The sequence below is a fragment of the Cornus florida genome, unplaced genomic scaffold (genome assembly GCF_030987335.1).
Source record: "Cornus florida cultivar Cherokee Brave unplaced genomic scaffold, ASM3098733v1 CherokeeBrave_3.0.0_Hap2_Chr09, whole genome shotgun sequence".
Classification (NCBI taxonomy): Eukaryota; Viridiplantae; Streptophyta; class Magnoliopsida; order Cornales; family Cornaceae; genus Cornus; species Cornus florida.
Genome location: NW_026775579.1, coordinates 85,627,674 through 85,652,541, shown reverse-complemented (window position 1 = coordinate 85,652,541; position 24,868 = coordinate 85,627,674). Strand labels below are relative to the sequence as shown.

At 34.0% G+C, this 24,868-nt stretch overlaps 2 protein-coding genes across 2 annotated transcripts; one reads left to right on the top strand and one right to left on the bottom strand.

The window, feature by feature from the left end:
- Positions 1 to 1,759: 1,759 nt before the first annotated feature.
- On the top strand, positions 1,760 to 7,119 carry LOC132273047 (high mobility group B protein 15). The gene is made up of 7 exons (XM_059774081.1): positions 1,760 to 2,434; positions 3,665 to 3,743; positions 4,790 to 4,952; positions 5,035 to 5,154; positions 5,604 to 5,628; positions 6,072 to 6,510; positions 6,625 to 7,119. Exons 1-7 carry the CDS (start codon positions 2,205 to 2,207, stop codon positions 7,117 to 7,119), a joined length of 1,551 nt encoding a protein of 516 aa, XP_059630064.1. The 5' UTR covers positions 1,760 to 2,204.
- Positions 7,120 to 10,213: 3,094 nt separating this feature from the next.
- LOC132274843 (ethylene-responsive transcription factor ERF062-like) lies at positions 10,214 to 11,852 on the bottom strand. Its single transcript, XM_059776184.1, has one exon. The coding sequence runs from the start codon at positions 11,703 to 11,705 to the stop codon at positions 10,407 to 10,409; it is 1,299 nt and encodes a 432-aa protein (XP_059632167.1). The 5' UTR covers positions 11,706 to 11,852; the 3' UTR covers positions 10,214 to 10,406.
- Between the last annotated feature and the right edge of the window lie 13,016 nt (positions 11,853 to 24,868).

Sequence of the window (24,868 nt, the reverse complement as noted above, 5' to 3'; positions counted from 1 at the left end):
CGAAACAAAATATTATTTGATTTTTTTTTTTTTAATCTTGCCAAAAGAAACTTAAAATATTAAATATTAGAGATAAGGAGACAAAATCTGAAAGGACAGTAATAATTATTTATTTGTAAAGTGAATGATATAATTGTCATTCTATATAAAATTATAGTGTAAACATAGAAAAGTGGAGTGCGAATAGTGTCTCTCTTAATTAATTAGGTTAACTCTTCATAAAAAAAAAAAACTTATTATACTTGCCTTCAAAAAATAACTTCATGTACATGCCCTTAATTAATTAGCAGACAAAAAGGTCGGTGACGATATAAAAAGAGGTGTAACTAAATAAACTTAATAAGGAGTTAATACGTTTAGAGAGAGAAGGAGTTAATACGTTTAGAGAGAGAGAGAGAGAGAGAGAGAGAGGGGTTGAGACTTGTTCTAAGGTTTAAATGTGTATTAAATAAAAAGAGCATCTGTTACGGCACCCATCTCTCAAACCACTTTTGGTTCTCATCCCAACAGTCTATATATATATATATAATATATATATATATATACAGAGAGAGAATGAAGCGTTACAATTTTAGATTTTGCTAAATTGTGTGTCCATATATAATACATCTTAATATAAATATAGATCTTTATATAGGCTGATGATTTGGGCACCTCTCAAATCTTCTTTGTGACAAATGGGGGACTCTTGAGTTATGCCAATAGAATGTAGAAACCCATATCTACCCTTGATCAGGTGAAATTGTAGTAAAACCGAGAGAGGGCATAATTGTCATTCCAATATGGCTTTTCATTTCTTCACCATTTTCATCATACATGCCAATAGTATGTATAAACCCATCTCTACCCCTGAGTTTCTGAAATTGGGGTGTAACAGAGAGAGGGCATAATTATCTTTCCATGATGGGTATGTAATTTTTAGGTTTACTTTTCATTTCTGCAACATAAAAATAAAACCCAACCTTATAAACAATAGTAAAAGAAAAAAATCAACCCTTTTAAGGGTTAGTCTTAAGCTTCATCTTTTGATGTCATTTCATATTTGTTTTGTATACAACTCTCTCCGTTGGTAAGTATATGTCTTTATTTTAAACACTGCTACTGTCATTTCTTTATCTGGGTTTTGTATTATATGCTCCAAAAAGTCATTATATATCATTATATTATCTTTTATACATAAATTCATATATATCTGAGATAAATAACAAATAACAATATATACATACATATATATATATATATATACAAACACACACTCAGAAATGCAATTAAAATAATAACAATATAAGAAACATTCATCGATGCATTGTGTTGTGATTTGTTTCATATTTTATTTATTTTAATTTTTAATTTTTAATTTGTGTATTTAATTTGTTTTGAGAGGACTTTTCTTGATTGATGAGAATGGCCTCTCACAGGACCCACCATGGTATCTTCTAAATCTTGTACCCTGAAACAGAGAAGGGGAAAAAGGAGTCTTGGAACTTTGTTATTAATATGTATATAGTACTGTAATATAATATGATACCTATTAGGGGTCAATCTTTAGAATGTCAGGGAAAGATTATATAGCTCTTATAGACCTGTAAACACCAGTTCACATTGTACATCTGGGGCTCCCTTTATTCACATTACCTGAAGGGTTTCTATCTGTTCCATCTTTGTTACTGTGATGGAATTCATGGCTAAGACAGCTATGTTGTACTATTGCCTGCTTTTTCTTGGGGTTTGGATGTATATCCCTTTGGTTGTAGCAGGAGTTATAGTTCAACAAGAAGGGTGGTTGTATTTTTAGATTTATCTTCAATAATTTTCATCATATCAAGGTGATTCTGATGATCCTTGTCCTTTCTTGCTCATGCATGGTGATATATTTTTGTTCATTGCTTTTCTTTTTCTACTTTTTCATTACTTTCCTTTCCACTTTCTGTTCTGTCTGCATCCATTGACTGTTTGGTTCCTCTCATCATTTCCATGGCAGTTTTCTTTGATGAGTTTTATGAATTTGTCTTATTTGCTCTTTCCTTCACCTGCATTTAATTAAATCCACCTATAAAGTGCTTTATTTTTGATGATTTTCAACCATTCTTCCTCTTGTGATTTATCTATATATATAATTTTTTTTTTTTTTTTTTTTTCTTTCTGGTTTTTGTTTGTTTGTGTGTGTGTGTGCAGTGAAGGGCAGGTAAATAGTAGAGTGGGTGATGGTTGAGACAGAGGGAGGTGGTGGTGGTGGTGGTGCTGCTGCTGCTGCGAAGTCAGGAATGGCATCATCTTCTGCTGCTAACCAGAGCCCATTGACCATGAGAGAAGCACCCTCAAACTATCAACCATACCAAGCACCTATGGCCAAGTATGAAGATGTTGTAGCCTCTCCCAAACTCTTCATGACTACTTTGGAGAAGCTTCATGCTGCTATGGGGACCAAGTTCATGTAAGATTAATCTAATAACGTAATTTTTTTTTGGTTTTATATGAACCTTCCTCTCATCAAATATATGGAATTTCAGAACTTTGAAAATCAAGGTTTATATACTGAGAAATGGATTACTTTTCAGTTGTGAAAATCCATGAATAGTACCTTTGGTATGCACTTTTTTAAAATTATTTTTGGAAATTTTGTTCACTTGTTTTCTTGGTGGCCATTTTACATTTATTCTTTAATGTTTGGACTGAATGAATATATTCAAGTATTTTAAAATCTTATTGAAGGGACTTTAGCAAACATTTTTTTACTAATGGCACCTCTAAGTGAAAAATGAGTAATGTGTGTGTGCGCACGTGCGCTTAGTGTGTGTTTGCATGTTGTTTGTGGTTTGTGGCCTGTGTTTTTCTTTCATATTCATTCACCATGGTCTGGAATTTTTGAATTCGTCAAAGCTTCTCAAAGATGCTTATTTTCCAAATGTCTTTCAGGATTCAGAAGGTATGGGGCAGAGTCTAGCATTTTGAACACATGAATCATTTCGTCTCTATCATTGTCTTCTAAATATAAATTTATTATTTCTCGGGCTTGAGATGCTGATGGAGAGCTCATTGTTAAACTCCGAAGAAGACAAAGAAAAACAAATTTTAAATTCGTTTATATGTGCCTGGAATGCTAAATAACTTGATTTATCACCTCTTTTGGAAGTGTAACATATCCTGTTTGGCCTCAATTCTTTGGCTTGCCTGGATCAGGATAGGCTATCCTATAGGGTATTTTCAAATCCATGCTTAACATGGGGTTAGGCATTTACCAAGAAAATTAAAAAGTTTCAGCAATAATAATATCTGAGTGGTTTGTCCCACACGGGCAGCTCGACTGGTAAGGCTTTGGGATACTTCTTTTAGGTCGCCTGGTTCAAGTCAGGTGAGGCCTGGACTTAAATGATGCCTGTGGTTTGCGGGCTTCAAGAGTCCAAAGTGGCTAGGGGGTGGGTTGATTCTTCGGTTACCTCCTCAAAAAAAAAAAAAAAAATTATGTGGCAAGGTACTGAGTTGTTGCCCTGATGAAGCTTGAAAATGCTTGTGTATTTCATATATAACTTCCAGTAAACTATGCTATATTGCTATTATCAATAAGAACATGCATCTTATTTCTCTTTGCAATTTATGCACACTTTTCCTGGAATTTCTCCTTGCGGGTGACACTTATATTGTTTTATGTCATATGCCTACGAAGGATTCCCATTATAGGAGGGAAGGACCTGGACTTGCATCGGCTTTTTGTGGAGGTAACTTCTCGTGGTGGTATTGAAAAGGTATATTGTTGATTGGTTTATTGGAATCTTCAAGTTAATATCTTTTGAGTTTGCTCTATTCTGGTCATTTTATATCTGTGCATCTCTATTTCAAACATTAGAAATTCTACACTTACAGTTTTCATAATATTCTTGATTTGAGAGACTAGCTAATATTAGCATCAAAAGGATTGAAACACTGAGCTGTGTTTGTTTAGAGAATTTTATTGTGTGTTTTATGATTTCCTTTTGACACTTCTTTTTTACTTGAAACCGAAAGCACTCTTTCAAAAACAATAAGTTGAAAATGCTTTATGCAGTTTTTCCTTGAGGCTTAGCCTTGGCTCACAGGAGGAATAATGCCTTATGCTTTTGCCATTAAAGTGTTGTACATCATAATCTTTTGAGACATTTTCTTGAAGAAATTTTCATTTTAATGTGCTTCGTAGCAAAGTTATCATCACCGTTCCTGGAAGAAATTTATTTCGTGTTGCATTCATGACAAATTGCTAGTAACTCTAGAAATCAAAGTTGCTTGCAAAGTTTACGAGCAGAACTTACAATGATGAAGTTGCAAAAAGCTAAGGAGATTGCAAGGGAAAAAAAAAGTAAACCATTCCTATGAGTTGCAAATCAAGTGAAATTTTATTTTTATTTTTTTTAAAAAATAATAATAATAATAATAAAAAGAAAGTGACAGTATCAGTAATTTAATTTTTTGAAGTGGACTTGAAGATTCCTGAATTTATTTCCAATCCGTGTTGCAATGGTGGGAGTAAGACTGCATATAATTTTCTTGTTTTCTTAATTTCTTTGCAACCAAAACAGATTATTAAATTCTGTAATATTATTTTATTGTGGAAATTCAATCCGATAAAGTATGTAGATGCTATTTTTCTCATTTCTTTCTTGTCCTTTTATTATTTTCTTCTGGTTGTTAGTGGGAGAAATGGTTCAATGACACAGTAAAGATGGAAGACTTAAATAAAGTATGTAGTAATTTTTGTTAACATTTACCTAACAGGGGGTTGCCTAGTAACCAGTTGCTTTCTAATTTGAATTCACAGACTGTTAGAGAGAGAAGATGGAAAGAAGTAACTAATGTTTTCAGCTTCCCCTCCACAGCTACAAATGCTTCTTTTGTGCTGCGCAAGTACTATATTTCATTGCTTCACCACTATGAGCAGATTTACTTTTTTAAGGCCAAGGGTTGGACTCCAGTATCTGCTGGTACGTGCAGAGAACTTTTTTAACTCTTCCACTTATAATTTGATGGATATATTCACAAATAATCAAGAAAAATCTTTTGCAGATGCTTTGCAAAGTCCATCCGTAGCACCAGTTCCAGCTCATGGTTCGGGTGAACCTATGCTGCAATTACCAGATACTCAAACAGGTGGAACGCATCAAACACCAGAATCCTTGCCTGGAGGTCTTCTTCTTCTTCTAAGATAAAAACATTTGCTTGGTGTAGTCATGCATTGTACTCCCTTGTGAAAAATGAAGTTTAAATCTAGTGTCACACAGGTATGGGTGTGGAGTAGGTGTCTGGTTGGACACGCACCATTGAAAAGCTTTATGATAATTCTACGTAAAACTCTTATCATTCTGTGTTTGTCACGTTATTGTGTCGGAACAAGTTTTAAGTGAACACTTATATTTGACAAAAAAAAATATCATGCTACTTTAGAAAAAACAATACTAAAAAGATTTTTAGCCGTGTCCTTGTCCCTGGGTTTGGAAATTTGGTGGACACACATTCTCAGCCAACATACCTTGATTCAAGTCTGTGTAACATTAGTTTTAATACATGATTGTTTGATCCCTTGTGTCTTCTAGAAATTTGCAGCTGGAATTATTTTACTTGTAATGCTTTATAAGATAGTTACATGGGAAAGCCTTTCAGGTGCTTAGGAGTTGGATGAAACTTCTTAAAATATCCGAGTATAGCACGGGAAACAAAAACTTTTCTGTTCATGAATTTTGCGTTAAAAAGTTTTGAAATGTTTGCAAGATAAGGTAGGAATTCACTGAATTATGCCCTTTTGAAGGTGAAGAAAAAAGAGAAGTAGAAACCTTTTGAATTTATAACATGTTATTAAATTCTCCAAGTTTTCTTTTCTGTTCTTATACTTGTTCCAACAAAATGGTACTTCAGGCGATGCTTCCTAAATCCTAATACATAGGTTTCTACAACCTTGTGATTCTGTTTGTTCGCCCATCAGAATTTCATTTGTTTACTAACCACGTTCCTTCTTATATGTTTTATTCCCATATATGTATTTTGATTGCATTTCTGGTTTATGCTTCTACTGTTCAATTTATAACTATGTCCTATGGGTAACTAAGCAATGCACTTCCGCCGTTTAAGGTAGCAGATACTCCAGCAGGACCAGTACCACTGACAGGTTCTCCAGTGATTGGGGTCATCGATGGGAAATTCGAAAGTGGATATCTTGTTACTGTCACAATTGGCTCAGAGAAGCTAAAAGGTGTCCTTTATCAGGCTCTGCAGAACCCAGCACTTGAAGTGCCACAACATCAAAATGTGTCTGCCAATGATACTGAAAACAAGACTGCATCATCAGGTGTGCTCCGTCGCAGGCGTAGGAAGAAATCTGAGATGAGGAAAAGGGACCCTGCTCATCCAAAACCTAACAGAAGCGGGTACAATTTCTTCTTCGCAGAGCAGCATGCGAGGCTGAAACCACTTCATCCAGGGAAAGACAGAGAGATCAGTAGGATGATAGGTGAACTGTGGACCAAAATGGAAGAATCTGAAAAAGTGGTATAAACAAAAATACCATGTCTGTCATGTATAGCAATGCTATTATTTATTTATTTCTTTTTTACTTCAATTATAACCAACTTTTTTATCATGTTTGGTTTTTGTTGAATTTAGGTTTATCAGGATAAAGCTATGAAGGATAAAGAACGATACAAGATAGAAATGGAAGATTACAGGGAGAGATTGAGGTTGGAGCAATTTATTAGTGACGCAATACCAATACAGCAGCGTCCTCCTGAGTCAGATGTCAATATGGTAGAAGCAAATGTGAGAACTGAAATTGTTGGTGAGCACTCTCCTCACTCTCTGGAAAATGAGATTAGCTCTGACAAGAGTGACATGGAAGATGATAAAACTGCAGACGAGAACCTAGATATGGAGACATCTCCAGGAGCGGAAATTGGTGTTGAAAATGTGGCTATGGATATTTTGACTGACAAAGAGGCTTTTGAATTGCGGGAAAAAGTTGACAAGGTTGGCGATAAGATTGAAGAAAACCTGGATGATGTTTTGATGGAGACGGAGAACGAACCAGTATCTAGGACAGAGAAAGAATCAGTGGATGGCAATGACAAAGAATCAGTACCAAGTGAGTATAGAGAGAATTAGTAGTAACTAGCGAAGCAAATGAATTTAGTGCCCTATTGAAGATCATTAATTTTGTCTGTGGTCTGTAGCTTACTTGAGCATAGATGCTTTTAGATATGTTAATTTATCTTTTTTCTAGATATCTTTGTTCATCTCTTTAATTATGTTCTTTTGGTAAAAGTGACATGCTGGTAGAGATGTTTCTTGTTTTGTTTGGGAGCAGGGTTCAGGTCATAGTTGAACAGTTTTGTAGTGTAGAAATTTTGATGCTTAGGCTAAATTAACATTTTGTGTTGCACTGCTGTCCCTATCTTTAAACCATTAATGAATGATTTCCAATGCTGCTGCTGCTGCTGCTGCTGCATTGAAAATTTATTATTGTTCCCCTCCTTCCTCTCTAGTTTTTTGGAATTTTAGAAGTTTTCTTGAAGGAAAATGATAAAGCGTCCGAAAGCTGAGTGTGGATCATCGTGATCACCACTCACATAAATGCAGTTGGATACATCCGAATTTTGGATGATGCATCACCACTCTTTTTGGAATGTTGATACACATTTGTTGATCTTATAGGTGAGTTGACTTGATTAAGAAAAGCTTAGTTTGGTGCCCCTCTGTTTGTTCACTGCTTGTGGCCTCTTTGGTACTTTGTTTATAATACATTCATTTATCAAAAAAACAAAAATTAGTAGAATGCATTGAGTTTCATAGAGGCATTGAACACCTCATAGACTATGTATGTTATTCATTTACTAGTGTATGTTTAGTCATGGATTCTAAAGATTAATGATAGTTGTTGAGTTGGATATATTATTGGCTGCGTTTGAATTCCCATATCTGAAGTTTTAATTGAATGTTAGAATATGAATTTCAAATGTTTGAAATCATTTGTTCTTTCCCTAGTTGATATGTAGTTTTGAAGTTCAGGGTTAGGCTTCTACTGCTTTCATGTCAGAAGTTGGAAAACACTCATCTTGACTATTTCCCATTTATTTTCTAAATATTAGGTATTAACAACCATTTTTTGGTGGTTGATTTTGTGAACTCACCATGGGAAGAAATTAAAAGTGTCCAATATTAGGCTAACTACTAATCTTTATGGTTTACTATTTTTTAGTTTATATTATTTATAGTCTTCAGTTTCTAGAAATTATTAAAATAAATAAATAAATAAAATTACCGACAAATTCACCCAATTTATGATTGACCAAGTGATCTGAAAATTTTTCCCCTGTTTCAAGTACCGCTTATAGAGTATGAAATGAAAAGATACAAGGGATAGAGTTTCAGCGTAAAGACAAACATGTCAATCATATCCTCACAGGCTTACTTTTGGTTAAACCCTTAAAACAGAACTAGACTTGTCCATGATCATATCAGAGAGACACTTGTACATTATCAAATTAGAGTTGACAATTGACAAGACCATTTTTTCTTTGACACCATTGCTAATGGGACTAGCATAATTTATTTGCTGTATTATACCTTTGCACAACATTGCTATTTGCTGGACCAATCAGCAGCGGACTGGACCATTTCACAAACTTGCACTTGCAGTAAGTGTACACGAGAGAAACCAAACGTTTTTTGATCCCTGAAAGTGATTTGAAACAACATCTGACCTGAAGGCACCAGAAATGATGTTTAAAAGCAGGCTCATTGTGTAGCTAATGGATTCATAGGTTTGGGTGTAGGCGGGTGTGTTGTCGGCGGGTGTAAGAGACATTGGCGGGCTATCATATTAGATAAGTTACAGGTGCACAATCTCACATTGTTTGGGTGTGAATGGGGCAAGTGTTATAGGTAAATTCAGCATTCTTCGCATTTTAAAGTCGTGATGACTGTAAATTAACCAGAATTGCCTGACTAAGGTAAGTGTTGTTACAAATATCTTTCACATTTCATCATTATTGTCATTAATCTTACACTCGCGCACCATAAAAAAAAATTACATAGAATACGTCGGTGTTGTTGTTATTATTATTATTATTATTTTTTGGCAATGTAGACATTAGAATTAACCCACCGCTAGCTGCTTGGACACGCATTCTTCATTACATGCGTGAATCAAATGTATCTTTGACGAATTCCTAAGAAAAAATGTATTCCACAATTAAATAGTACAAGTGAGAGAGAAAAACAAGGTGTAAACTCTAGTTTACTATATGTCATCGATAATGAAAACCAAGGAAAATGTCAAATGCTGTTTCATACGTGTTACTATAATGAATGATGATAAGACTTTGGGTTATATATATATATATATACTCGTGTTGTATTATTCGACGGTCCTCATTAATTACACGAAGTGTATATATGTGTGATATGAATTATTGGATGCAGTGCAACAATAATTTCAACTCGTAATTTACTTACTTTCATCATGAAATAGTAAAAATTTGATAACACTGTTCAGTTCCTTTTATCTACCGCCACTATGTAATTTTTCTCATTTTGACTTTATAAATGAAAATTATTGATCAAAAGGCTTTAAATGGTTTCAGCAGGTTTATTTGAAGTATATTGATGCTTAACTGTGGGTAGATTTGAATTCGATATATATATATATATATATATATATTCGGTAATTAAGATTTGAAATCGATATTTGTGTCACTTTGGTACTGTTGGACTCTAGATTGTCAAATAAAAATTCATTTTTTCTACTAATCTTGTTTAAGTTATTGCATCAGTAAGTGAACCTTGATTTTTGACTTGGCACCTGGTCCATGTTCTCATTTAGCTGACTAATGGAATGCAACCAAATAAATAATGAAAAATAAAAGTAATAGAAGGAAGTACCTCTGCATCTAGATCAAACACACACTATTGTATTTTTAAAAAATAATATGGTTTTATCTAAGCCGTCCCTTGTTGTATAACAGGATGTATCAGGACACGTTATTTATACCTCTAAATTTGGGCCCACGGTGACCTCTAACATTCTTTATGCCGCCCTTTGACTCAATATAAGAGGGCCATGAAGCACATTTTAAATCTGGATCTTCCCATTTAGCTTGACAAGTTTGAATGCTAATAAAAATTCATCCTTCTTCTCATGACATAGAAATTTTGTAGATCAACAAAAACTCAAAGAATCTCAAATTCAGCAAAGAAGTAACAAAAAAAGAAGAGGAGAGAACTGCATAAAGTACTTATAATCAAACAAGAGATCTTAACTGTGGCCACCAATAAAGAGCAAACTAATTGGCTTCCTATTGAAAACAAACACAAAGTCAAGCTTGTACCTTAAAGAACAGAAAATCAACCACAGGAAGATCTATTAAACCTAAGGAATTCAACATTATGATTCATGAATCAGAGACTAGAAGTGCATCCCAGATCATGTCCATGTCCAAGGATGGCATTCTACTTAGCTGAACACCATCAAACTCTGATGACACTTCTTGTGTAGTCGTCTTATTCTCAACCGTCTGATCTGATCCAACTTTGCTCTCCAACTCAAACTGCCACTCTTTTCTTGATGGGTTTTGGCTCAAACCTCCGAGTCCTTTCGAATCCTCTGTCAAGTGCTCATTTGGTGACATTGGTGGAGGATCAACTGGCTTCTTGTTCTTGGAAACTCCCTGAGATATTGCCTGTAACTTCGCTTTGAGAAGTGCTGCTGTTGTTCCATTTGCAGGATTGGCCTTAAGTTTATGCTTGATATCTGGAAAGTTCAATTGCGCATAGTCTCCCCTCAACATGTAAGCTGCTGTGTCATAAGCAAAAGCAGCATCTTCTGCTGTGTCAAAAGTCCCCAGCCAAACCCTTGTCCGGTTTCGCGGTAACCTAATCTCTGCCACCCATTTCCCCCAGTGCCTTTGCCTCACTCCTCTGAACAGCTTTCCCGGGGACGATGATACTGATGACAAAGAGGTTTTCTGGCTGTGAGACTGCATTCGTTTTCCGGTGTACTTCATCGGCTGTGTCTTGGTAGTACTCAGCCAGTAGTCACCAAAGCCTCTTGAGGGATAGTCTGTCAAGGTTTGATTGATTTTGAGCCACTCCACGCCCGGTTGAAGCTGGCTCTGGCCATGCTGAGACATGTGAAACAAAGGGTTCAATGAGGATGACATGGGCTCACTCTTTAGGGTTTTCCCAAGAGAATCAACAGCTCCTGTTGGTATATTTAAGATGTTTGGTTCCTGCAAACACAAGCCTAGGTTTGGGAACTTTGAAGGGCTTGATTGTGAAGGTGGCGTAGACGGTTCAGGCACTTGAACATGGTTGAGTTCTGGGAAGGATTTCAGAAAATTTAATGGAACATAGCCGTTTTTGACATGATCAGAAAGGTTGCCAAAATTCAATCTAGAAACAAATGGAGTAGGCGGTTCGAACATGTCTTGTGCTATGGTGAATTCAGGGACTTTAGTAGTCATGGTGGTGGCTGCAGAAGCCTCATCCATGGAACAACTTGAGTTTGAACTCGAAAAAAAACTATCAGGGGATGATGAAGATGATCTTACACTGCTACAATAATCACCTTCGCCACAAGTATTCTCATCAGCTAGAGCACCCCAGATGATTGGATCGGCTGAAAATATTCTTGATCCATTTTCCATTCCAAGAAAATAAGATGGAAAGTCCTTTTGCAAGAAGGTTTCCATCTAAAGAAATTGATTCTCCATGCTAGCTAATTAATATGAATTAAAATGAGAGGTGGAACAAGTATTGTTAATATAGTATGTGACTGTGTGTGTGTATTTATATGCTTAAGAACATATAATTATGTGATGAAAGGTTTCTTTCAAGCCTCATTAAAAAAATGAAAAGGACCTAACATTATGCTTACAAAGAAAAGTTGTGCTCCAAGTCAGATCTGCTTGTTCAATAGGAAAAGCTCACCACCTTCAACTATTCCACTCTTTCGTGCTTGCCATTCTCAATGCTGTCACCACCAATCAAAAGCTGACAGCTCATGTTTCTTGGCTCCCCTGCCTTCTAGGGTTTATAAGATGGGGGTGAATATTCTTCCATGACAGTGACTGCAATAATTAACCTCAAGCCTAGCATTACTTTGATGGCATTATATGATGGTGTTTTTTTATTTATTTTTATTTTTTTATCAATAGTCATGTGATTTTCTCAAACACCGGCCACATGCTCTTTTGAACTTTTCACTTTCCTAATTGAGTTTAATATGATGATTAGATTGTTAGCACAAGATACTTTTAACTATCTTTGTATCACTAATATCTTTACTTATGCTAACACACTAGTTGCAGAGTAAATATATGCTAATTGTACACACATTCCCATGTAATAAGACTTGTTGGTCACCTAATGATTGATCCTGATTTACAGGTAATCAGATGAAAACCATATATTAGAACTAAAATTAGGAAAGCATAATTATCAACATTATCATAAACATCATTATTGGCTTTGAACAGGCCTTGGAACAATTATTTATTTATTTATTTAAATAGATGAATTTTGTTTCACAAGTTTGAGCAAATCATGACTTTCTTTTCCAAATCTAGCATTAAAGAAATGCTAAAAAGTGAGGGCAATCCTATGGGCCAGTTTCACCTCCAATTAAATTTAAGCCTCAAGATGTTAGTATCCTATTATTAGGCGGTGCTTGTTTGCAGCCATCTTAAGCTATCTCTATTACTTCAGCATCATTTTATATTTCTCCTTCCAGGGAGGTTTGAATACACACACACACACACACCATAACTCCGCCTGTGCAGGTAGCTTGATCAGTCAGCGTAAAACTTTGTCATGATCGACATGAACATGAACATAAATATATATATATATATATATATATATATATATACACCCCTGTAGAGGTATGATTGCACACATCTAAACGGCCCCCAGACACCGCAATGGAGGAAGTCTCGTGGGGTAAGATTGCTTTTTATATATATACACACACCATGAGAGAGAGATTCCAGAAGTTACTTTGTTTACTTTTCTCATTTTGTCCATTATACGACCAGGTTCTGCCAATGGTGCAGTTGTTTTGCATTGTTATTTTAAAGGGTCAGCACATGGTTGTGGCTAATCTTAGCAATCCACCTCTATTTACCTGAATAATTGATTACTATTAGTGATGAAACATAACATGAGGCCATGTTTCTCAAAGTTATTGCTTTTGCCTTTTCCTACTTTTTCTTTCCTTAGCAAACACAATGCTTTATTCCTTGTTGTGTTCTGGGCCTCAAAGCCACAAGAAGACAGATCATAATTGAAATTCTCCTCTTGTAACACATCACCCACAAATTTCTAGTATTAAAAAGAAGGATTGGACATGTGGAAACCTTGCTTGACCAAGCAGTAGATGACAAATCATATATGGTGTTTGAATGCAAAATGATGATGATGATGAGCTTTGAGGCATGTATGGCTTTTAATATTCTTTCTTTCTTCTCTCCTAGTTTCTCAACTGTGAAGATAAGTATTTTGCCTGGGTGTTCAGCTTTTTCACCAATCTCATACCTCCCCCTCTCTCTCTCTCTCTCTGTCTCTCCCCCCCTCCCTCCCTCCCTCCTGTACGTGTGTCATTCAAGCTTCCATAACCACTCCATCAAGACTATCCTTTCAAGTAGTGAATAAGATTACCATCAATGGTTAAACAATAACTTATTAAATGACTAGTGTCACAAGAGTCTTGTTTCATATCGGATATGAATGGAGAGGGTCTTAGACTTTAAAGAACAGATAGGCTTAATTATCGAACAATCTAAACTTATATGGTGTCACCCATTCGTAACAAGGGTCGGATTGTCCTAAGTTAACTTTTAATTTTGCCTGGTACAACCACCTCTAGCTTTTGAGTATACAACTTCCTCTTCATCCATTTTTAATTACCACCATATTCCTTTTAAAGATTTCTTTAGCTTTCTCACTTGGAAGCTAGTTTCTTCATCCCAACCCTCTCTTTCTTTTATCTCTATCTCTATCTCTATCTCTATCCCTATCTCTAAATCAAATTAGAACATCCCAATTCCCAAAGATGCATGATATTCTGACATGACTCAAGTAAAGCTAGATAAGAAAAAACAAAAAAGAAGAATATAAAGAAAAATGTGAAAGATGAAAGGAACTGCATGCATCATCAAAAGTAGATACTTTCAACTTCCAATTATTTTACTTGTACTTCATATATACCACTTACTCTCCCTTCTTTGTAGCTCAAATCTGAGTTTTAGTATTAAGAGAATCTACATTTGAATTTGGATATACGGAGTATATATATATATGTCATATCCATCCATTAGCACACATCATCATCATCATCATCATCACCACCACCACCACCACCACCACCACCACCACCATTATCGTCAACACAACATTGTGAAAAACATAAAATCATAAGTAAACCATAAGTCACAAGGAATTGTCATATATGCATACACACAACGAAAAATAAGCGAACTGATTTTAAAGATTGATTAGAAAATCTTATCCTGACATGTGAAAACTAAGTTGTACTAGCCCATCTCTTCGTAAGCACACACCATATATCATGACCTCCACCAATATGACTTAATTATAATTATAGACTATGACCCAATGCACTTTATGCTTATTTTATCAAAACATTAGTATTAATTAACAATTTTGTTGAGGTTATCATCATCATTTGATTAAATTAATCACAAGCAGATTAGAGCTAAACCAATTAAAAAAATGTGGGCCAAGTCATTGGAATCTAATTAGACATGAGTTAGTTGTAAGAAAGCAAAATATAGCATATTATAAGCTGGGGGGAGTCGGCTGACGAATGACGCGGTTCCACGTGTCGGAATGTTCGTGGGCCATAAACTAATGGCCAATAAGCTTTGCTTATATATCTAGCTGTTTTATGTGGTCATATTCATTCCCCAGACAATGTTTATTAAAATTGGGATAAGTTAGTTTAGTTCAACCATGTCTCTGCAAATGACAAAAAGTTACATGTTTAAGATAGCATATATATAATACACCACAACAACTCCACCACAGGGTGTTTAAGCACTTGTTTATGGCATTGACTTGGTTTCCAAATTTTTATTTTGTCTTGCACGCTAAATTGCTAATGATGACCACAAAGCAGACAAAACTATAAATTACAATAATTTTTTTAATTAGATTTTCCCAAATGAAACTTTTTTATTGAAAGTTTTAGGGCTCTAAATGGATCTTTGATGAATATATACATTGGTTTTTAATTATTTATTTATTTACTAATTTATGTTTTTATTTTTTGAAATTACAATTTTTTTAGGGTTTGGGGGGGAGGAGCTTATAGCTAGGGTATGGCAAAAAGGAGGGGATTAATGTTTATTCATTTATAACTTTGCTTGGTAAGTGGCGTGGATGGCACGTTAAATTGTCCCAATAGTCCAAGCTAAACATTTGGACTATTACACACCTCGTTCTCTCTCCCTTATACATACATATACATATGTATATAAACACATATACATTTTGTTGACACCCATTTTGGTAAATTTTGAATTGATGACGTGGCAATAGAGAAGGGTGATATTCCACGTAGATTGAAGTTGAAATTGCATGCAAAGATGGGAAGAGTATTTTGAATAAGTTGTGGATAAAGATAATTGTTTTAAGACTTATCTTTTAGTTAGTTTTAGTTGCATAATTATGTTATCTATAGGATTAGTTTATTTTGAATTAATAGTTGATTAAGTGATGGAGTTGTAATGCAAGTAAAATACTTGCATATAGGAGTTTGTTTTATATAGTTTTTTATAAATAATGCTATAGGCATGCTGAGATAGAGGTCCAGTACCCTCAGAATCCTTTAATGTATTTGTTTGTTTTCTCAAGCACTTTCCCCAAATAGCATCCTTGCTATCTCTATCTCTCCCATCTCTATTTCAGTCTCATTCTATTTCTCTCCCTATATCTCTTTCTCCCTATCTCTTCTCCCTATCACCTTCTATATCTGTTTTTCTCCCATTTCTATTCTCTTGATACGTTACTATAAATTATTCACTGGAAAGTCCTTTTAACTAAGGCAATTTTGAACCCAAAGAGGAGTTTTTCTGTTCCATTTTTTCCTCACAATCGCCTGAAAGTCAACTTACTCAAAGAGACTAACGTTGACTATTTACAATCGAACCACACAAGTGGTTCTAGCACTCCCGTTTTACATCAAATTAAGATCGGCTCTAATCGGCCGATTTTAGGGTCAACATTTTTGGCACGCCCGGTGGGACCCCACTAGGTGAGTGATTTATAATAAAAATATACAGTCGATTTCTCAACCGACATACAAATATTCTGAACAGTCAAATCAGCCGATGTACCAATATTCTAATCAGCCATATGGTTGGCCAGACAATTATCAGCAATCAATCGCCGATAATCGGCATGTTCTAGCAATGATTATCGACATGCTCCAGAAGTCGCTGATTATCGGCATGTTCCAGAAGTCGTTGATTATCGACATATTCCAACAGTCGATTATCGGCAAGTACCAATAGTCGATTATCAGCAGACGCCAACATTCGATTATCGGCAAATGCCAACAATCGCTGATTATCGGCAAGTTTCAGCAGCCGATTATCAGCAAATGCCAGCAACCGATTATCGGCAAGTGGTAAATCAGCATGTCACTCCCGTATCACAATCTTCAATACTCGGGGTGCAGCCGATGGCCAATCAATCGAATGGTTGGACTGAAAGTTATCAGCGACCAGCAGTCGATTATCAGCAAGTGGCAAACCAGTCACCAGCAGCCGATTGGCAGGAGATTATTTAGGATTTGAAAGCAATGAAGGCTCATATATCGACTATCCAAAGTTGTTATCAAGCTGAAAACTCAGCATCTCTTGAATCAATTTTTCAACGTCTTTCTTTACCATTGACAAACATTTCTCAAGGGCCACAAACAACTATGGCAAGAATTATCCCGCCGAACACAACTCTTGGTATGCCCATCTGAAATCCGCCGATAATAACAGAAATACCATTGATGCCGATTGAACAGAATGTAAAATCGGCAAGGGTTATTCTACAACGCCTACCAGTTATGCCGATTCCCCCTCAAAAAGAACATCAAGAAATGGGTGAGATTGATCAGGAGATTAAAGAATTGATGGCTCAGCTTATCCAAGCTGAGGTAGCTCAAGGGCGTAGACGTGCTCGGCCTGTATATAGGAAACCTCATCCTGACCAGGTGGTAACTCAGCATGTCACCCCTGTATCACAACCTCCGTTACATGAGGGGTTGCCGATAACCAGTACCGAAATTGGCCAACCTTGCCTATCTCGGCAAAAAAATTTATCAAAAAATCGGCAGTAAAGTTTGCCAGAATATTATCAGTCACCGATTGCCGATTATCGGCAAGTTCCAACAGTCGAGTATCAGCAAGTGGTAAATCAGTCGGTTGCTCCTATAAATCAAGACGGAAAGATAAAACAATCCCAACTTGCTCCCATTCAACATGGTTGCAATGAATGGAAGGGTATAAATCAGCTGAAAGTAAAGCGACCGATGTACCAGAATTCTTTGCCGATTGTGACATCTAAAAATCGGCAAAAACAATCATTAGCTAAAAGAATTGTTTTAACTCGCTGTCATCAGCCCCATTTTAAGAAAAGAAAAAAAAGACTAGCCGATGTTAATTTCAAAAGGTTACTTAGAGCTTAGTTGAGAAAATCGGTTGAGGCAAAATCAGCTGAAAGAAAATCGGCTAAAAAACCAGCGGCTGCCGGGGGGCATGTGATTGCAAAACCCCAACAAAAGTTAGTTGATTCATACTCTCTACTTCAGCCTGCCGATTATAGTAAGGTCATGTTTGCAGATCAATGGACTTTTGGGCATGGCAGTCCTGCCGATTGAGCTGAAGACAAAATCGGCTGAAAGACAATCGGCTGGAAGGAAATTAGCTAAGACAACTCCTTGTTGGCACAATGTCATTCATCTAGTAAAGATAATAGGTAGATCGGCTAGAATGACGCTTCACAATAATTTAATTCATGCCGATCATGATCATGATTTGCTAGCGGAGTTAGAAAACGCATGGTGGGCAAGTCCTTCCTGGGTTTCTGGGCAAATGATATCGGCAAACTTTCTGAGAATCTAGGAAGAAGCCTAAATCAGCAGATTTTGCTAAATAAAGATCATCTTAGGGGTGCTTCAGAAGAAATAAAGTTTTGGAACTCGCTGATTTGCAATCTTATTCCAATTGATTAACTCAAAATTTCCTTCCAATGTATTTTAAAATTTCAAATATCTTATCGACTTGGGCGGCCGACAGCCGATAAGACATTTAAAATGGGGGGCATTGTTGACACCCATTTTGGTAAATTTTGAATATATGACGTGGCAATAGAGAAGGGTGATATTCCACGTAGATTGAAGTTAAAATTGCATGCAAAGATGGGAAGAGTATTTTGAATAAGTTGTGGATAAAGATAATTGTTTTAAGACTTATCTTTTAGTTAGTTTTAGTTGCATAATTATGTTATCTATATGATTAGTTTATTTTGAATTAATAGTTGATTAAGTGATAGAGTTGTAATGCAAGTAAAATACTTGCATATAGGAGTTTGTTTTATATAGTTTTCTATAAATAATGCTATAGGCATGCTTTGTAAGGGGTCCAGCACTCTCAGAATCAATTTATTATTTTATTTGCTTTCTTAAGTACTTTCCTCAAATAGCATCCTTGCTATCTTTATTTCTCTCTTTATTTCAGTCTTGTTCTATTTCTCTCCCCATATCTCTTCTCCCTATCACTTTCTATATCTATTTCTTCCCCTTTCTATTCTCTTGATACGTTGTTATAAATTGTTCACTGGAAAATCCTTTTAACTAAGGCAATTTTGAACCCAAAAAGGAATTTTTCTGTTCCCTTTTTCCTCGCAATCGTCTGAAAGTCAACTCGCTCAAAGAGACTAAAGTTGACAATTCACACATTGAACCACACAAGTGGTTCTGGCATGCCCATTTTACATCAAATTAAAATCGGCTCTAACCGGCCGATTTTAGGGTCAACACATTTTGAACAAATCTTCTATTACTAATGGTTTACGCTTTATAGTAATATAACAAATTGTATACAATTCATATTACTCGATTTCACCAAGACTGAACCAGTTTCGCTTGCCGCCTTCACAAGTTAGAGCTCTCCTCTCTCTTTACTAGTATATATAGCATGGATTTTTTCATTCATTTATTCTCTCCGAAATTCCTCCATGCTTGATTCTATTGTTTAGAATGCACCACATCAGTTCATTTTTTGTAACACCATCTTCTTTTGAAAATTTCAAAACAAAACTTAATTAACCGCATAATGTCAACCACAAAATTAAGCATCACGAAACATCGAAAAGAAAAATATATAAAAGAAATGATCTTTGTCCTTAAATCGGTACACAGAATCGGCACCTTATATTTGAAATTAGAAGAAGTTTTCGGTCTATATTTTAAACTAATTTTTTTTTTCAAATTCCAAATTAATGTGTCCATTCGGTATTCTCAAACATAAGGTAAATATATTTCAAATGTTATAGTTTTCTATAAATGAAAATTAAAGAAATATGATTTATATTGCATATTTTATTTTATTTTTTGAAGTTCAAGTAAAACACTCACACCTACAATATTGACTTTAGCAAGGGTTAAACCCTCGTCCTTCTTTCTAATGAGGAAAGATCATTGATTCTGAATAAGGGTGGCAATTGGGTAGGTTTAAACGGATTTTGGACTAATTATGAATGACGAATCAATAGTGGGTCAATAATATATTATCAATCTATTTATGATGGGCCATAAAAGGGTTGTGTGTTAAATGGGCTAATTAACACACACCCAACTCAATTATCTAAATATTTTTAAATGCAAATTGTCAAATTATTTTAATTATTGAATGTAAAATAAATAATTAATTAAATAAATTATTTTTATTTTAAATTTATTAAATTTTTGGTCTCACTCGTTACAAGTTTTTTTTCTTTTATTTTATTATTATTATTATTATATATTTTTTGGAGAAAGAATCACTATACAACTTACTTAAAAAAAAAAAAAAAGGTAGAGAAAACGGAGGAGAGAGAAAGGGGGGAACAGAGAATCGGAGGAGAGAGAAAAAAAGGGAGTGGAGATAGAATGGGAAAGTTATCACAAAGAAACAAAAATAAAGGAGAGAAACCGGAGGAAAGATAAACTTAGATAAAGAGAGAGAACAGGGGGAAAAGAGATTACGAGGAGAGAGAAAAAAAAGGGCGGAGAGAGAAACAAGAATAGAGAGAGATAAAAACAGAAAATATTAATATTATTATAATATGGTATACTTCAAGTAACATTATTAGCATTACGATTGTTGAATAACAAAAGAAAATTTGTTTTACTTTTTACATTAATTTTTTTATTTCAAGAGTTACAATTTTCTTTTTGTTTTTTTATGACAGAAAGAGGACAGCAAACATAAGAGAAAGAAAAAGCGAAAAGAGAGAAAAAAAATAGAATTTTGTTTGAACATGTTAAAAATGAGTATCCACTCTTAATTCATTATTCACCTTTGAATTGGATTCGTACTTACTTTTTGCTCACAATTTACCCACTCACTTAAATTTGGATATCCAAATAATTTAATTTTAGTAGGCCAATTTTGAATAGTTTAATATGTTTAGACTTAAATTGCCCCCTCTAATTCTGAAAATGGCCATTGTTAATTTATATTGTATTATACAATTCTAGCATGAGACTGAGGAAATCAATTTAATTCTACAAGTACGATCATTACTATTAATATATATATTGATTAAGGATGGTAAATGGGCGAGTTGGGTCGGGTTTGAGTTGGGTTATAAGTGGACGGGTAACATGGGTCAAAACTCACATTCAACCCATTTAGAATGAGTTAAAAATGGGTGAGTTAAAAATGAACAGGTTCAATCTATTATGACCTGTGAACCCATTATTTATTAATTTTTATTTTTTAATTTTCTATTAACCTCATCATGGCACCAAAATTCCTCACCATCCTATTTTTTATCTACCAATTTGTGCAAAGAAATTGATGTCTTCTTCAACTAGATTACTTTCATCGAACAGTGACATCCAAGAGTGACTTCGTTGGCTTGATCTTCGTTGTCAAAAAGTGAACCAAACAAGTACTTTACAGTTTATTGATTTTTCATTATTTTTTTTTTATTTCTATTACATTCCGAAATTTTTGTTAAAATCTGAATAATGTCACTACTAAATTTTTATTACTCATCTCAAAACCAACCATAATTACACCTCTTTAAACTTCACAATATGCCTGACTTCTTTAACATCGATTGACAACAAATTTTCTAAGATTGTCTTTAATTATCATTTTAGTTTACCAAAAAAAAAAAAAAAAGATTTATATTAATTTTATAGATTCCCAATTTATATTTTTCTTTCTAAATTAGAAGTTTTATAAGTGTACGTAATTCTAGCTAGAATTTATTTAATTTAAATTAATTTTAATATGTTAGCACGATAATACTTAAAATTGGAGTATGAGCAATTTTAAATGAAAATATCTATTAATTTAAAGTTGAACGGTAGTTTGAATTTTTTTAAATTTTATATATGTTTAAGGTGGTCTCCCCTCTCAAATCATTTTCTTGCTCCAAGAGTTAGTTACATCCCATTCAGAGTTTCAAAATCTAAATAATCAGATCTCTCATTAATTATTATTTTTAGTATATTATGTACATTCTATTATGTAAGATTGATATATATGCAGCTCAAACCAGAGTATTCAATTGCCGTAATATGCATTATCTTTTCACGAGTTGCTGCTGATAAAATGTCTTTTGCTATTAGAGTTTTCATATTAAACTCAAACATATTTTTACTGTGGGAAAGCTTTGATTCTATTATACTGCTTTCATTTTACTCTATAGAGAATTATAGGCAGTTATTCTGTGGTTTTTTTTTTTTTTTCGTTCAATATAATTTAGGACCATTCTTTTTACTCTGTTTTATGTTATTTTATTTTAATTTTTTTAATGTTTTTAATTAATTATTTATTTTTTAATTAATTAATTATAAAAATTATTTATTTATTTTTAAAATTTAAAATTTTTTAAATTTAAAATTTTTAATTATAATTTAAATTTTTAAAAAAAAATTTAGAAAAAATTTCTAAAGAGAGAAACTTATAATTTAATTTTTTTTATTTAAAATTTTTTGCACTTTTTTATTTTTAATTATAATTTAAATTTTTTAAAAAAAATTTACAAAAAATTTCTAAAGAGAGAAACTTATAAAGGGGATTGATGAGAGACAAATTTAGAGAGAGAAACGAGTTGAATGCAATATAGAATAAATGTGTGTTTATTATGTGATGGATGAAATATGGGTTGAATATGGTTAACCCATCCCATCTTGACCCTCAAATTAAGTGGTCAAAAATTACCCAACCCATCTTGACCCTCAATTAAATATAGTTCACCCATAATTATTAAAAAACGAACGAATATAAACGGATTGATGATTCCTGACAAGTATTTAATACTAATACATATAACTGAAAGATAAGCTATAGTATTCCCCCCAACAACTACAAACCTGTAGGAGTTAGCCTCTGCTTTACTTGCTTTAGAGTTACACGTCCGTTGTCATTTCACTCCCGATCATTTACATCATTCTCATGTTTTATTTCACTCCCGATCATTTACATCATTCTCATGTTTTATTATTGAAACAGTGAGCGTACACCGACCAAGGATAAGCTTGAGCTAAAAGCTTGTAAACAAAGGGTTACAAAACCTCAACCTAATGTATTTTGTGCCAAGTCATTTTTTTTGTTTACAGGGGTGTCGTTCTCACATTCTTGCATCAACGTTTCAACCCTCATTCTCATTTTTTATGATTTAAATTTTGTTAGTTTCGTATTTCTGTTCTAGCACAGACTCCCGCTTTGCATAACTTAGATTTTGTGTACTTGTTTTATGATTTTTTACATATGGAGAATATTGATATATCATATGAACATTAAATTTACCAATCTCTATAATATAGTAACGTTGGGTATCATGCATGGTTCACAGTAGCGGACCTAGTCACAATGTAACGGACTCGAACAAAATCAATATAAATTGATCGAAACGACCGATATGAGACCCTTAAAAAAGGATCACATATCGGTTGATACGGCAAACCATGGTATCATGTTTCATAAATTTATAATTTTCATATATATATATATATATATATGTTTCTTAATTCACACTTAAATTATTATTATAATCATTTTCAATGACTAACACGATCTTTTGACATAAACATTTTTTTTTAAGAGAGAAAAAAAAAAAATCAGATGAAGTTATGTGAAGTCTATCCTTCCCCACTTTTTTGCATAACATTCTCAAAAGAATGGAGTTGACATTAAGATAAGAGGTTTCTTAATTCACACTTAATAATTATTATAATCATTTTCAATGACTAACATGATCTTTTGACATAAACATTTTTTTTTTAGAGAACAAAAAAAAAAAAAAAATTCAGATCAAGTTATTTGAAGTCTATCCTTCCCCACTTCTTTGCATCACATTCTCAAAAGAATGGAGTTGACATTAAGATAAGAGGCATTAAAAGAAAAGAAAATCAAATAATCAGAGAACAAAAGATTTGTTAATTAGTCATATATTATATATATATATATATATATATAGTATATATTTAAGATAAGAGGCATTAAAAGAAAAGAAAATCAAATAATCAGAGAACAAAAGATCTGTCACTATTATAAATTTTCTTGGCTTTATCGTCCGCTGTCATTAACCTGACATTGATTGTTCCAGCATATTTGAATGGCACCTCTTACTCCGCAGAATCAACCAAGTTTCTTATCTTTGATGTTCAAACTTACCTTTTTGACCATCTCATGAAAGGTAAAAAACTCACTCTCTTGGCCCTAAGAGCACCAAAGGCCCTATGTGTTTGCTGTTCCCTTGGAATTGCTATAGTTCTAAATTTTGTTCACATGGTCAGCTCTAAAGAGACTGGATATTGTAATGAACTAGTTATCAGCTTCTTTTGTTCTATATATATATATATATATTATTTGAAAAAACATTAAAAAAAAAATATATACGTCTGACATTGAAGCAACAGAAATTTAGTAGGGTACTAATTTCCCTTACATACTGGTTTTAAACTTTAGGAAACTCTAATCACAACTTTTAAAACAGGATTGACCTTACAATATCCAGTCTCCTTAGAGCTGACCATGTGAACAAAATTTAGAACTATAGCAATCCCAAGGAAACAACAAACACTTGGATGCAACTAGAGAGTCATCTACACTCATGAAATGGTTTTTTTGGGGGAAGAAACATGATTACAGATGGAAAAAAATGTGCTTTCAAAACATTTTGGCATAACGCACGTGCATGTTGATAGTTAAATAGGTAGACGGACATAAAGCAGAGTTAGATGGATAAGAGGATGGAATGGACGATGATTGGTTGGAAAGACTGACCAATAGATAGATGGAGGGACAGATGATGACAGTTGACAACACCATTTCATCGGATGGACAGATATGACACTTAACAACACCATTTCATCCAAAGACGATGGGAAACTCTACCAAATATTATAGAAATATATGTAGTTGATTTTTTATTTGAGCAAACAATTTATTTTTCTTCGTAGCTTTAATAATGGATAATACTGTCAAAGTCGTAATAGAGTCATAGATGCTGGCAAATCAAAAGGAGGGTACGTAAGACGACAGCAGCAACAAAGTTCCCACAAATTCTTAGAGTCAATGAATGGGGAGAAAAATTGGGGAAGAAGTCCACGGCAGTC

Excerpts from the sequence above, each read along its gene's own strand:
- LOC132273047 (XM_059774081.1), top strand. The coding sequence starts at position 2,205 with ATGGTTGAGACAGAGGGAGGTGGTGGTGGTGGTGGTGCTGCTGCTGCT. Across the intron at positions 2,435-3,664 it reads GCTATGGGGACCAAGTTCAT|GATTCCCATTATAGGAGGGA; the intron begins GTAAGATTAATC and ends ATGCCTACGAAG. Across the intron at positions 4,953-5,034 it reads TTGGACTCCAGTATCTGCTG|ATGCTTTGCAAAGTCCATCC; the intron begins GTACGTGCAGAG and ends AATCTTTTGCAG.
- LOC132274843 (XM_059776184.1), bottom strand. The coding sequence starts at position 11,705 with ATGGAAACCTTCTTGCAAAAGGACTTTCCATCTTATTTTCTTGGAATG.